At 49.3% G+C, this 12,158-nt stretch overlaps 1 protein-coding gene across 6 annotated transcripts in view; it reads left to right on the top strand.

The window, feature by feature from the left end:
• PIGZ (phosphatidylinositol glycan anchor biosynthesis, class Z) overlaps nt 1-8,715 on the top strand; it is a 28,375-nt gene extending 19,660 nt beyond the window's left edge. For 2 of the 6 annotated variants that reach the window (XM_014545301.1, XM_014545298.1), the window contains exons 2-3: nt 3,224-3,428; nt 6,425-8,715. In XM_014545301.1, coding sequence (XP_014400787.1) covers nt 3,284-3,428; nt 6,425-7,986 — 1,707 coding nt within the window. In that variant the 5' untranslated portion in view covers nt 3,224-3,283 and the 3' untranslated portion in view covers nt 7,987-8,715. Of the gene's footprint in view, nt 1-1,429; nt 1,537-3,122; nt 3,429-6,424 lie in introns of those variants that run through there. The other 4 variants (XM_014545300.1, XM_014545299.1, XM_014545297.1 and 1 more) reach the window with 4 other exon arrangements.
• The last annotated feature ends 3,443 nt before the right edge of the window (nt 8,716-12,158 follow it).

The following is a 12,158-nucleotide window of genomic DNA, read 5'->3' as shown; positions in this document are numbered from 1 at the left end:
GGCCACAACATTAGTAACAAAGAAACAGAATTTCCGGAGGATGAGGCCCAGAAATCAGGATTTTAAAAAGATTCCCAGGTGATTCTAATGTGGCCAAGGTTGAGAACCACTGTCCTAGAGCAGTGGTCGGCAAACTCATTAGTCAACAGAGCCAAATATCAACAGTTCAACGATTGAAATTTCTTTTGAGAGCCAAATTTTTTAAACTTAAACTATATAGGTAGGTACATTGTTATTAACTTAATTAGGGTGCTCCTAAGGCTTAGGAAGAGCCACACTCAAGGGGCCAAAGAGCCACATGTGGCTCGCAAGCTGCAGTTTGCTGACCACTGTCCTAGAGTGTCTGAAGCAGCCAGGATTTCATTATTTGTGCCTCTACCAAAAGCAGCAATGGCAGCCTCAGATTGATCACTGATACATGCAAGCTCCGTGCACTAAGTGTCATCCATGAGTCAGCTCTTTAATTCTCCCTCAGTCCCGTGAGGTTTATATTGGTATCTGACTTTCCTGATGAGGAACCTGAGGTTTAGGAAACATTGACTGGCTGCCTCCTGCATGCCCTCTACGGGGGATGGAAGCCACAAGGAAGGATGTGCCCTGACCAGGAATAGAACCGGCAACCTCTTGGTGCACAGGATGACGCCCAACCAACTGAGCCACACTGGCCAGGGCTAAACCTGTAAATAATTTTTATATTTTATTTGAGCCAAACTGACAATTGGCAGAAAGTAAGATGCTCAAGATAAGTGACAGTTTGCAGTTTCTTTTATGCATTTGGAATTAAGGAGGGGATTAAAGGAAGATTAAGTGAAGGTGGGAGAAAGCAAAGTGGGGATCAGATTACAGGACAATTAACAAGATTAGGCTCTCTTGAGGGTGGTTACACCTCGGAGGCGTACCGCTTCTGACATTTCAAAGGCCTTAAACTGGATGCACAAGAACAATGGGCAGGAATTTGTAACTTATTAAAGCACCCCTTTTTCCCTTTTTCGTCCACGTCCACGGTATCAAGATGTCCTTGTTGACATCTGCCAGGTTCCTGTTCTGTTGCTTTACTTTGCCTTGTTCGTTATGATGTATCACGCCTGAGAACAATAGTTGTTTAAGGTCAGGCTTTAACACAGTGGTTCTCAACCTTCTGCCCTTTAAATACAGTTCCTCATGTTGTGACCCAACCATAACATTATTTTCGTTGCTACTTCATAACTGTAATGTTGCTACTGTTATGAATCGTAATGTAAATATCTGATATGCAGGATGGTCTTAGGCGACCCCTGTGAAAGGGTCATTCGACCGCCAAAGGGTCACGACCCACAGGTTGAGAACCGCTGCTTTAACATTTCAAAGCCAAGAAGTCAGGAAAGGGTCGCCATATGTATTTTTGAAGAAGTGACAAACTTGTTGTCCAACTTGTTTTTCCGTTCACCAGAGGTGGCATATGCGCACTGATGGATAGGTCCACTAAGCAACGGGCTCAGACTCCCTTTCCTCTTTGAATCTAGGAAGCGAGAATCCCTAGCAAGAGGTGTTATATAAGTAAGTTCTTTGTCTGTTTTGGCTGTGTGGCTTATAAACAGGAGACATTTATTTCTCACAGTTCTAGAGGGTGGGAAGTCCAAGATCCAGGCAGCAGCTTGGTGAAGGACCTCTTCCTGGTTCATAGCCAGTGGCTTCTGGCTGTGTCCTTCATGGTAGACGGGGTGAGGGGGCACTGTGGAGGCTCATTTATGAAAACACTATCCCATTCATGATGGCTCCACCCTCATGACCTAATCACCTCCCCTCTAGGGCCCCACTTCCTGATGCCATTACATCAGGCTTTAGGATTTCAACATATGAATGGGAGGGGAGAGACCCTAGCAGTGAGTTCTCATCACTTTCTAAAGCAAGCATGTCAAACTCAAAGGCTAACACGGGCCACATAAACAAGGTTTAAGTTTACGGGGGCCGCAAAAAAACAAAAGCTTCAATTTTCATAGAAACGTGGGTTTATTTCGATGGACATGCTGAATACAAAGGGCTGTAATAAATAAGTAATCGTTAACATAAAATAATAGAACATTTTAATAAAAATTAATTTTTCTTGAACATTAACTTACCAGACACTGAATAACTGCACAAATTAATAAGCGTAACGCAGATAAACCTATTTTTCTTGTTCTCCAAAAGCAAAATATTTCCTGTTGCGCACACCACACAAGTCAGTCCAAGACTAAGGATGTGGCAATCGGCTGCTAAAATATTCGCTGCTGGTATCAGTGGAGAGAAATGGTGCGCCTGCGTGTAAGGCGAGTAAGGGAAATGAATGCAACACGATTATAGTAATTAGTCCTTAGCGAACGTTGTAGTTCGTTATTATAATTATGTGTAATAGGATTTTGTAAAAATTAAGTTACGAAATTTTTATTAAAACGTTTCTTACATACCGTTATATTGGCTGGGCTGTGAAAATATTCGTTGTGGGCTGCATGTGGCCCGACGGCCACGGGTTTGACTTGCTTGTTCTAAAGGTTCCAGGGTGTGTGAAAGGTGGAGGGAGCGACTGAAGACAACGGAGTGCAATGTGGTGCATTTTTTGCAGGGAATTGGATGGAATCCATTGAGAATTCCCAAGTTTATAGAATTGCAAGAGACAGGCTGCCATGCTTGCCTATGGATAGGAGCTGTGAACAGGATTGGGGCTGTGAGACCCAGATTTGGAGGGCACCCTAATCCTACTGGAAAATGTTATATTTAGATACTTAGTAAATATGACCGGCAAGTAACAGGTTACTCAGCAGGTCTCAGCTCCCCTGTCTGTGAAATGGAGAGCATGAGACCCACTGTCCCAGACTGTGGAAAAGATCCAATGAGATGTGAGTGTAATCTTCCTGGCACTTAACAGGCACTTAGAGGATAGCAGCTGTTAGTCTTATCGTTTTAATTTTACACAGATCCCTTTGCAGAGGTTCTCAACCTGTGGGTCGCGACCCCTTTGGGGGTCGAACGACCCTTTCACAGGGGTCGCCTAAGACCATCGGAAAACACATATATAATTACATATTGTTTTTGTTGATTAATCACTATGCTTTAATTATGTTCAATTTGGAACCATGAAATTGGGGGTCACCACAACATGAAGAACTGTATTAAAGGGTCGCGGCATTAGGAAGGTTGAGAACCACTGCTTTAGAGCTCGTTCAGATGATTGAACATGATAATAACTAACGAATGCTGTCCTCAGCAGATGCAGATCTGTGGCTCCAGAGTGTATCCTGAGAAGTATTTCTAGGCTCTTGGCCCGATGTCTTGGCAGCGCCTTGATCTGAAGATGTCACCCCGGGTGCTGTGGGGCAGCCTCAGCCTGCTCCGCCTGGTGTGGTGTGTCCTTCCACAGACAGGCTACGTGCACCCAGATGAGTTCTTCCAGTCACCGGAGGTCATGGCAGGTAAAGCGCCCCATGTATGGCTGTGATACGTCACAGCAAAGTCTGGGTTGGAGCTGGTTGGATGTCCAGGGGGAGGGAGACACAAGGCTGTGCAGATGAGCAGAAAACCAGTGAGCCCCTCTGGAGTAAGAACTTGCGAGTGGGGACCTCGCATCTCCTTCCCGAGGGTGACACTGACCTTCTGGATGATACTCATGAAATGCCGGCCTCTTTGGTGTTTTCCTGTTTGGACCAACAGTAGAGGTTACTGAAAAGAAAAGCTGTTTTGTATTTCTCAGGGAAGGATTTGAGTTGGGCTTCTGCTGGGGTTCTTGTTCTGGCATTAAGAAGGGTTCAGCAATCTGAAGAAGGTCTGTGTGTAACTTAATAAAGAGTCCAGAGACGAAGTATAATTTTGAAAGGCATTTGGGGGTCAGAGGAGCCTACCTTAAGAAACTAAGATCTCCTTGTCTCAGGACCCCATGCTTTTTATTAACACAATTTGTCCTGAGGCGAGGTGGAGATATACACTTCAAAGGGTAGGGTTTCCTATACAGAGTCCATTGTCAGATTGGAAGAATTAGCCTACAGCTGTTCAGGTGTTTGGCCAGTAGGAGGCAATAACATGTAGATTAAGATGCCCTGAGCTGTCTGGCAGCAAGCAATCAATTTAAGCATCCTTTTCAGGTTTGGGGAAATGCCCTTGCCACTCCAGATCCAGCCCTGCTGTCATGCTGGAATTGGCTTCCGGCAGGCTTCCTCAGTGCTTGGGAAAACTTACACAGAGAGGAAGGGAGGAGAGAGAGATAGAAGCATCAATGATGAGAGAGAATTATTGATGGGATGCCTCCTGCACACCCCACACTGGGGATCCAGCCCAAAACCCAGCATGTGCCCTGACCAGGAATCAAACCGTGACCTCCTGGTTCATAGGTCAACACCCAACCACTGTACCACACTGGCCAGGCTGTTGTTTTTTAACCAAAAAAGTAGTTCTGGAATATTTCTCTCCACTCCCTTCTACTCCTGTCCCTGAACGGCAGTGGGACATTTCAGCATCTCATCCTTTATGGATCATTCTCCCTCTAGGGATCATTTCCCCTCCTCAGCCTGGCCCAGTGAGTGGAGAACACAGTGCTCAGTCAGCATCTAGCAGCACTTGAGGATACACAGGTGCTCCCAGAAGCCTTTCTTTGTAAATGTGATCTGGTCCCTCTGCAAGCGCAAAGCCCTCTTCACAGGATGGAGAACAAACCCCAGGCCAAACCAGCACCTGTTGCTTTGATGGAAGCCATCGCACCCCTGAGCATGTTGCTCCCAACGCAGGTACCCTCTACCCAGTCCACTGGGAAACTTTTCTTCTGTAGTTTTATATGAGGGCCGAGGGAACCCAGACCTGGATGCTCCATTGTTAGAATTTATCTACCAGGTGGTGTAGAGCACATCATGAGGATGGTTGCTAGGGACCGTAAGGGTTCTCAGATGCTGGGGGCACATGGCTTCCTCCTCTCGGTTCCATATGGCTGCTTGAGCTCCAGCCGTCAAGTCTAAAACCAAGTCTTTCCAGCCACTGATGGGCATGCCTGCTCTCTTCCAGGGCATTTTTGAAAGTCTCATACCATCTCCATCCCATCAGTCAGAATGTGTCACATGGCAACACCGAGCCTGCAAAGGAAGCTGAAAAATATAGCCTTCAAACCTGACCAAACGTCCCACTGAAGAAGGAGGAGGGAGTGGATACTGGGGAGACTATTTAGCTATTTCTGCCACGTGGCTCAATGCTGGATTTAACTTGAAAAGTCCAGTCTTCCTTTCCACACTTTTTAAAAACCAGAGCCAGTGAAAAGCAGCCAGATTGAGCTGATCCTAGCTTTTCTGTTTCCCTTTTGACATAGAGAGAGAATGGCTAAAAGGCTGGAGGAATAAGTGGGAGAAACAAAGAGCCCTAAACAAAACCAGCAATGTCGTAGAGCATGAGAAGCTGTGGGCCTGAGTTGAGGTGCAGAAATGAAGGGTTTGTTTCCTTCACCCCACCCCTCAGAGCTCTGGGACACGGGGTGCAGGATCACAGGCCAGACTCAGGCAGCGAGTATTCTTTTAATGACACAAGTACTGCTTGAATATATTCTTCTTATGAAAAATTTAAATATCATAGACAAATCTAAAGTCACTTTTGACCATAGCTACATTGCTCATTCCCTTTCCCTTTCTCACACTGCCTATCCTGGAACACAGTCATAATTACAGAGATGGGTTTTTTACCTCACTTTGGAGACTTTAAACTCCGAGGAGAGGAATGGACCTTCCCCCTGATCCTCCCCATACACCCTGTCCAGGGCACATTGTCACCTCACATCTCAGGAATGGTTCCTTCCCAGGGGGGCCTCAGACGGGCTGGACTCCCCTACATTCATTTCTAGTGCTGCATAACCAATCATCACAACCCCAGCAGCTTAAAACTGTCAGGTCACCGCTCTGTAAATTGGAAGTCCGGCATGGACTCTCTGCTCAGGGCATCACAGGGTTGAAATCAAAGTATGGCCGGGCCGAGTTCTTGTCTGGAAGCTCTGGGGGGAAATCTGCTTTCCAAGCTCATTCTTTATGTTGGAAGAATTTCATTTATTTCAGCTATGGGACTAAAGCCCCCACTTCCTTGCTAAAAGTCAGCCAGGGGCTGATCTCGGCTCCTAGATCATGCCTTGCCAATGGCCCCCTCCATCTGAGACAGCATTGGTGCATCAAATCGTTCTAATGGTTTGAATCTCTGACGTCCTTTTCTGCTTTTAAAGGGCTCATGTGATTATGTCAGGCCCATCTGCATTATCTCCCTGTCTGATGTTCTGCTGTCCCCCGTGACATAAACTACACAAGAGGAAAATCCATCATCTTCACAGTCCCAGGGTTTATCCGGGGAGTGTACGCTAGGGGGCTGGAAGATCCAGGTGGCCATCCTGAAGTGTTATTGTCTACCGTGTTCTCTGAGCTTGGGACTGGCTCACCCCCACTTCTCTCCGCAGAGGACATCCTGGACATCGAGGCCGCCCGGCCCTGGGAGTTTCATCCCAGCAGCGCCTGCCGCACGGTGGTCTTCCCGCTGCTGACCTCCGGCTTTGCCTTCTGGCTGCTCAAGATCTGGAAAGAACTGGGCCCGTGGTCTGGCCTGGTAAGTGGCTATGCGCTGCTGGTGGGGCCCCGGCTCCTCCTCACTGCCCTCTCCTTTGCCCTGGACGTGGCCATATACCACCTGGCCCCGCTGTGGAGGGCGGAGCGCTGGAACGCCCTGGTCTTGCTGTCTGGTTCCTATGTCACCCTGGTCTTCTACACAAGGACCTTCTCCAATGCCATCGAGGGACTGCTCTTTGCATGGCTGCTGGTACTGGTATCGCCCCGTGTAGCTCGGAGCCCCGCACCCGGGAAGCCTGCTCGAGGCTCGTGGTGGCACAGCTGGCTTCTTGGGACCATCGTGGCTGCCGGCTTCTTCAACCGGCCCACCTTTCTGGCCTTCGCTCTGGTTCCCATGTTCCTCTGGGGCATTTGCGGAGCCACGAACTCTGCCTTCAAGTCACTGACCAAGGCAGCCCTGGGGCTCCTCCCAGGAGCGACCCTCACAGCAGCAGTGTTTGTGGCTGCGGACAGCTGGTATTTCTCCAGTCCGTTTACTAAAAGACCCAATACCCTTGTCCTGACACCTGCCAACTTCTTGCAATACAACCTGGATCCTCAAAACCTGGAGAGGCACGGCACACATTTGCGGCTCACTCACCTGGCTGTCAATGGTTTCCTGCTCTTCGGGATGCTGCATGCCCAGGCCCTGCGGGCTGGGTGGCAACAGCTGCAAGTCTGCCGCCAGGTCTTGGTACAGATGCGCTCCCTGAGGGTGTGGGAGGCCTGGAGACTGCTGCCCGGCCCCAGCTCTCACCTCCTGCTCCTCTACTTCACGCCCCTAGCACTGCTGTCTGCTTTTAGCCACCAGGAGGCTCGGTTCCTGATCCCCCTTCTAGTCCCCCTGGTCCTGCTTTGTAGTCCACAGACTCAACCTGTGCCCTGCAAGGGCACCCTGGTCCTCTTCAATGCCCTGGGCGCCCTCTTCTTCGGCTGCCTGCACCAGGGGGGCGTCGTGCCCGGCCTGGAGCACCTGGAGCGGGTGGTTCATGCGCCTGTGCTCCCGAACGTACCTACCCACTACACACTCCTCTTCACCCACACCTACATGCCCCCGCGGCACCTCCTACACCTCCCAGCGCCGGGGTCACTTGTGGAGGTGATGGAAATGGGTGGGTCTGAGGATCCGGTCCTGTGCCAAACCCTGAACAACTTCACCAGACAACCGGCCTGCCAGGTGGCCGGTGGGCCGTGGCTCTGCCGCCTTTTTGTGGTGACGCCGGGCACCACCAGGCCTGCCACGGAGAAGTGCAGCTTTCCCTTCAAGAGTGAGACACTTGTGTTTCCCCATTTGACCCTCGAGGACCCACCGGCCATGTCCTCCCTGCTGAGTGGGGCTTGGAGGGACCATCTCAGCCTTCACATCCTAGAGCTGGGGGAGAAGCCCGACAACACGACAGAGAATCCGTGGCCGTAGATGAAGGCCCCACTCCACCTTCTCTTTGGGAAGCTGGGCTGGGACAGAGTCTGACTCTCTTCCGTTCCCTTCCCTTCCAGAATTCCCACCCCTGCCTCTCCTGTCCACAGCCCTTGCTTTACTTTCTGGGTAATCTGGCACCCTTCTCCCCTCAAAGACCAAAGATCTGACCAGTCACAGTCCTGATGCCAAGGCCCTGATGCCTCAAAGGATCTGTATAACCAATCGGTCCCTAATGTTGGTCCCTGCTCTATTCCTTCCAGAAACTGTGATGTTTTAAATATATAATAGCACCTTGTTGTGAAGAACAACGACCTGAGAGTGACATTCTTAACTGACCTCCAAACCTTCCAGGATGCCTTACCTCTTGATGTCATGACAACCCTTTGCTTCCTAGACACCTGGAAGGAGGCAGTGTGGGGATGGAGAGGGAGTAGGCAGTGCAGATTCAGGGGACCTGAGTTCTAGTCCCTGGTCTGCCATTCACTGTGTGATCTTAAGAAAGCTCCTTCCCCTCCCCCAGCCTGTTTCTAGCCTGTACAATGGATCAGAGCATCTCTGAGATGTCTGCCAGCTAACACCGAGACATTCCTGGGTTTGCAGCACATGTCCCCTGGCTAGACAGGCACGTCTCTCCCAAAGCTCTTCAAGCATGGAAGTGAGTGTGGTGGTATATTTAATTGCACTTTGGTGTCTGCCGTCTTAGTGTTTGTTTGTTTGTTGTTGTTTTTTAAATTAAAAAAATATTTTTATTGATTTCAGAGAGGAAGGGAGGAGAGATAGAAACATCAATGATGAGGGAGAATTTTTGATGGGATGCCTCCTGCACACCCCACACTGGGGATCCAGCTCAAAACCCAGCATGTGCCCTGACCAGGAATCAAACCGTGACCTCCTGGTTCATAGGTCAACACCCAACCACTGTACCACACTGGCCAGGCTGTTGTTTTTTAACCAAAAAAGTAGTTCTGGAATATTTCTCTCCACTCCCTTCTACTCCTGTCCCTGAACGGTAGTGGGGCATTTCAGTATCTCATCCTTTATGGATCATTCTCCCTCTAGGGATCATTTCCCCTCCTCAGCCTGGCCCAGTGAGTGGAGAACACAGTGCTCAGTCAGCATCTAGCAGCACTTGAGGATACACAGGTGCTCCCAGAAGCCTTTCTTTGTAAATGTGATCTGGTCCCTCTGCAAGCGCAAAGCCCTCTTCACAGGATGGAGAACAAACCCCAGGCCAAACCAGCACCTGTTGCTTTGATGGAAGCCATTGCACCCCTGAGCATGCTGCTCCCAACACAGGTACCCTCTACCCAGTCCACTGGGAACATGAGGAACTGAGGCTCTACACCTGTCCTCATCCCCCTCCTCACACCTCTGCCATCTCATGAGAACAAGAGGCAGACAGTCCACAGAGATCAGTGAGCTGGAGGTCAGCACAGAGCAGGAGACCAAACCTGTACAAATGACCAAACCTGAGTCCTTTTCTAGTTCTGCCTTCTGCTGGCTAAAGCCTTGGGTCATCTTAAAGTTACACCCTTCACAAGTATGCTGTTCTATGACTGCTACTAGGGTCTTAGTGCCACATCTTCCTCATGACTCCAACCCCAAGGAAGAGGAAATTCAGTGGTACACTGCTAAATGTGTAGCAATGTTTTCTTGGGGGCAAAAAAAAAAAAGTGCCCCAATTTGTAGCATTTGCCAATTTCTGTGGTGTCAATATTCCCACATGGCTGATTTCAAACTACAAAATGATGTTACTGAACTCCAAGTTGGGAGGAGATGCCAAGCATCTACTCATGAAACAGTATACGCTGGCCCCAGCACACTATCAGATTTAAACTCTAGAAACCCATTCATGACAACTCATTGTTCTTCTGGTTCATGTTTCTGCTATGAACCTCTCATTTGTCTTCCTACCCCTTAGTACTTAGCATTATCTCTGGCAAATGATAAGCACTTACTTTGCAGCCAAAGATGGCATTTCTGTCCATAAATATAAATCCAAGGGCCACCTTGGAAACATCCAAGACTCTAGGGTCCCAAACTCCTCTGGGCTTCTGCCTCTTCTCTTTCCCATTTGGATCGACAACCATGAACTCCCTGGAGAAACTGTTGGTATGGCAGTCCATGTAGATTGTGGTGGTCTGAGCTCTAAATTTGTCTGTAAAGGGTGTGTATCCGTGTGGCATCAAAAAGTGAATTGGAATTGCCCTGCAGGATGAGGGGATGAATTGCTTCCCTTTTAGGCAGAGCTTAGAATCTGAAAGGCATGCTAAGAGACTGTTGTCAATGGAAAGAATTGGTCTGTTTCTTTTCTTTTTAAAATGTTTTTATTGATTTTAGAGAGAGGAAGGGAGAGGGGTATATATCAACATCCATCAGCTGCCTCCTGCACACCCCCTACTGGGGATCGAGCCCGAAACTGGGGCATGTGCCTTGACTGGGAATCTCTTGGTTCATGGGTTGATGCTCAACCACTGAGCAATAGCAGTCAGTCCTGGTCTGTTTCTTTAGTAACAGGGTAACTGGTGAGAAGGCAAGCCACAGACTACAAACACTGGAGGCGTTTACAATGAAGTGGGGAGGCATCTAGTAGGAGCAGAAAGGACCTAGTTTTCTCTGCTCCCAGACTCCTTCTACAGAAATGAGGGTGCATGTATGTGTGTGTGACTTAATTCTTATCCACTCCTTCCACAAAAATTCTCTTGATTTCCTTTCTTTCTTACTAAATGGCCAGTTTGTCTAGAAATTTCATTGTTTCCTGCACTTCTTCCCTTTTTGTCTCTTCTAGAAAAAAACACTGAGTACGGTATTTATGTTGAGGTATGGATTTGGGCTGGGGACTGCTAATATTGTGCTACTCTGATATCCAGAGACCGATGGGTGGGACTGAGGCCAATGAGGCAGACAAGACAGTAGATTGAACAAGCTCTTTAGGCTCATCATTGCCAGGCTCCAAGGAAAATCCAACGAGTGGCCTCTAGTTGGGAGAACGATTTCTCCTCTGATGGGAGAGGAGGGTAGGATGCCAAACCAGGTCTTTGGGCATTAGGGGATGGGACTTCTGGCCTCAAAGAGGATTACACAGCACCTCTGATGGGAAGACTGGAGGATGGGATGCCCAATGAGAAGTCTGACCATAAGGAAAGTGGAGGACAAGCTACGTTAGCTCCTCCATCCCCAGGGTAGGTCTCCAGCCCTCTCCAGCTTCCTGTGACTATCAGAAAAGCCAGAGTATAAATTCTGTTTGGTTACCCGCCAGTCTAAAAGCTTCTCCTGTGGCTCTGCGCTTTCTGATTGAATAACTGTGTAGCCTAACCAGAGGTGATCAGAAATTCAGTCAGAAGCCTCAAATGACCTGACCCTCTAAAATGGGAAACAGGAATCCAGGTAGCTTGTTCCTTCGTAGGCAGCAGTCCTAACACCCAGCGGTGACGTAAGGAGTGGGAAGGCAGGCATCGAAGATCAGGCCTGGAAAATGCCATGGAAAGCTGAGTATGGACTTGGGACCTGGAGTTAAGCACCTGTATTCACATCCGGCTCCGTAAGGCCATGGGCAACTTAAGTAGCCTACCTTTCCCCATAAATGGTAAGGATTAAATGAGAGAACCCATTCAGAGTGCAACTGGCAAGTGCCAACACAGCGTAAGCACTCAATGTGTGTTAACTACCGTCCGAGGAATCCTAGTCCATCCTGCGGATGGGAGAAGCACCACACTCATACCCGTTTCTCAGCTCGCACATTTAATCAGAGGGTTTTGGCGTCTACGGGGCTGTCTTTCCATCCATGATCTCCGCTGGAAGCAGAGCCCCACTGCATCAGAGCAGAGGCAGCAGCATCCATCAGGAGTTTTAGTCTCCTACGCGGAGGGCAGGCTCTCCTTCGGGCTGTGGCACGGTCCATGGCTCCGCAGGTGGTGGGTCGGGGCCCAGCTTATCTTCATTTCTGTTAGGCTTCGGGGCTCCCTTCACTCACTGCCCCTGTCCGCTCTCAGGGCTCACCGGGTGTGCCCGCCTGGCCTGGGCTCTCTGATGCGTGGAGCTCTGCTGGCCGACAGGAGTCAGGAGGAGAAGCCGTGCTTGGGGCTGGGGATGACTCCTTAGCGCCGAGGCCCGCGTCCAGCCGGAAGGGAGAGGGGCGACCTCGGCCCGGCCCGGCCCAGCCCGGGGTT

Source organism: Myotis brandtii, unplaced genomic scaffold (assembly GCF_000412655.1).
Source record: "Myotis brandtii unplaced genomic scaffold, ASM41265v1 scaffold4, whole genome shotgun sequence".
In the NCBI taxonomy this organism is placed as follows: Eukaryota; Metazoa; Chordata; class Mammalia; order Chiroptera; family Vespertilionidae; genus Myotis; species Myotis brandtii.
This window is presented reverse-complemented; position numbering and strand designations above follow the sequence as displayed.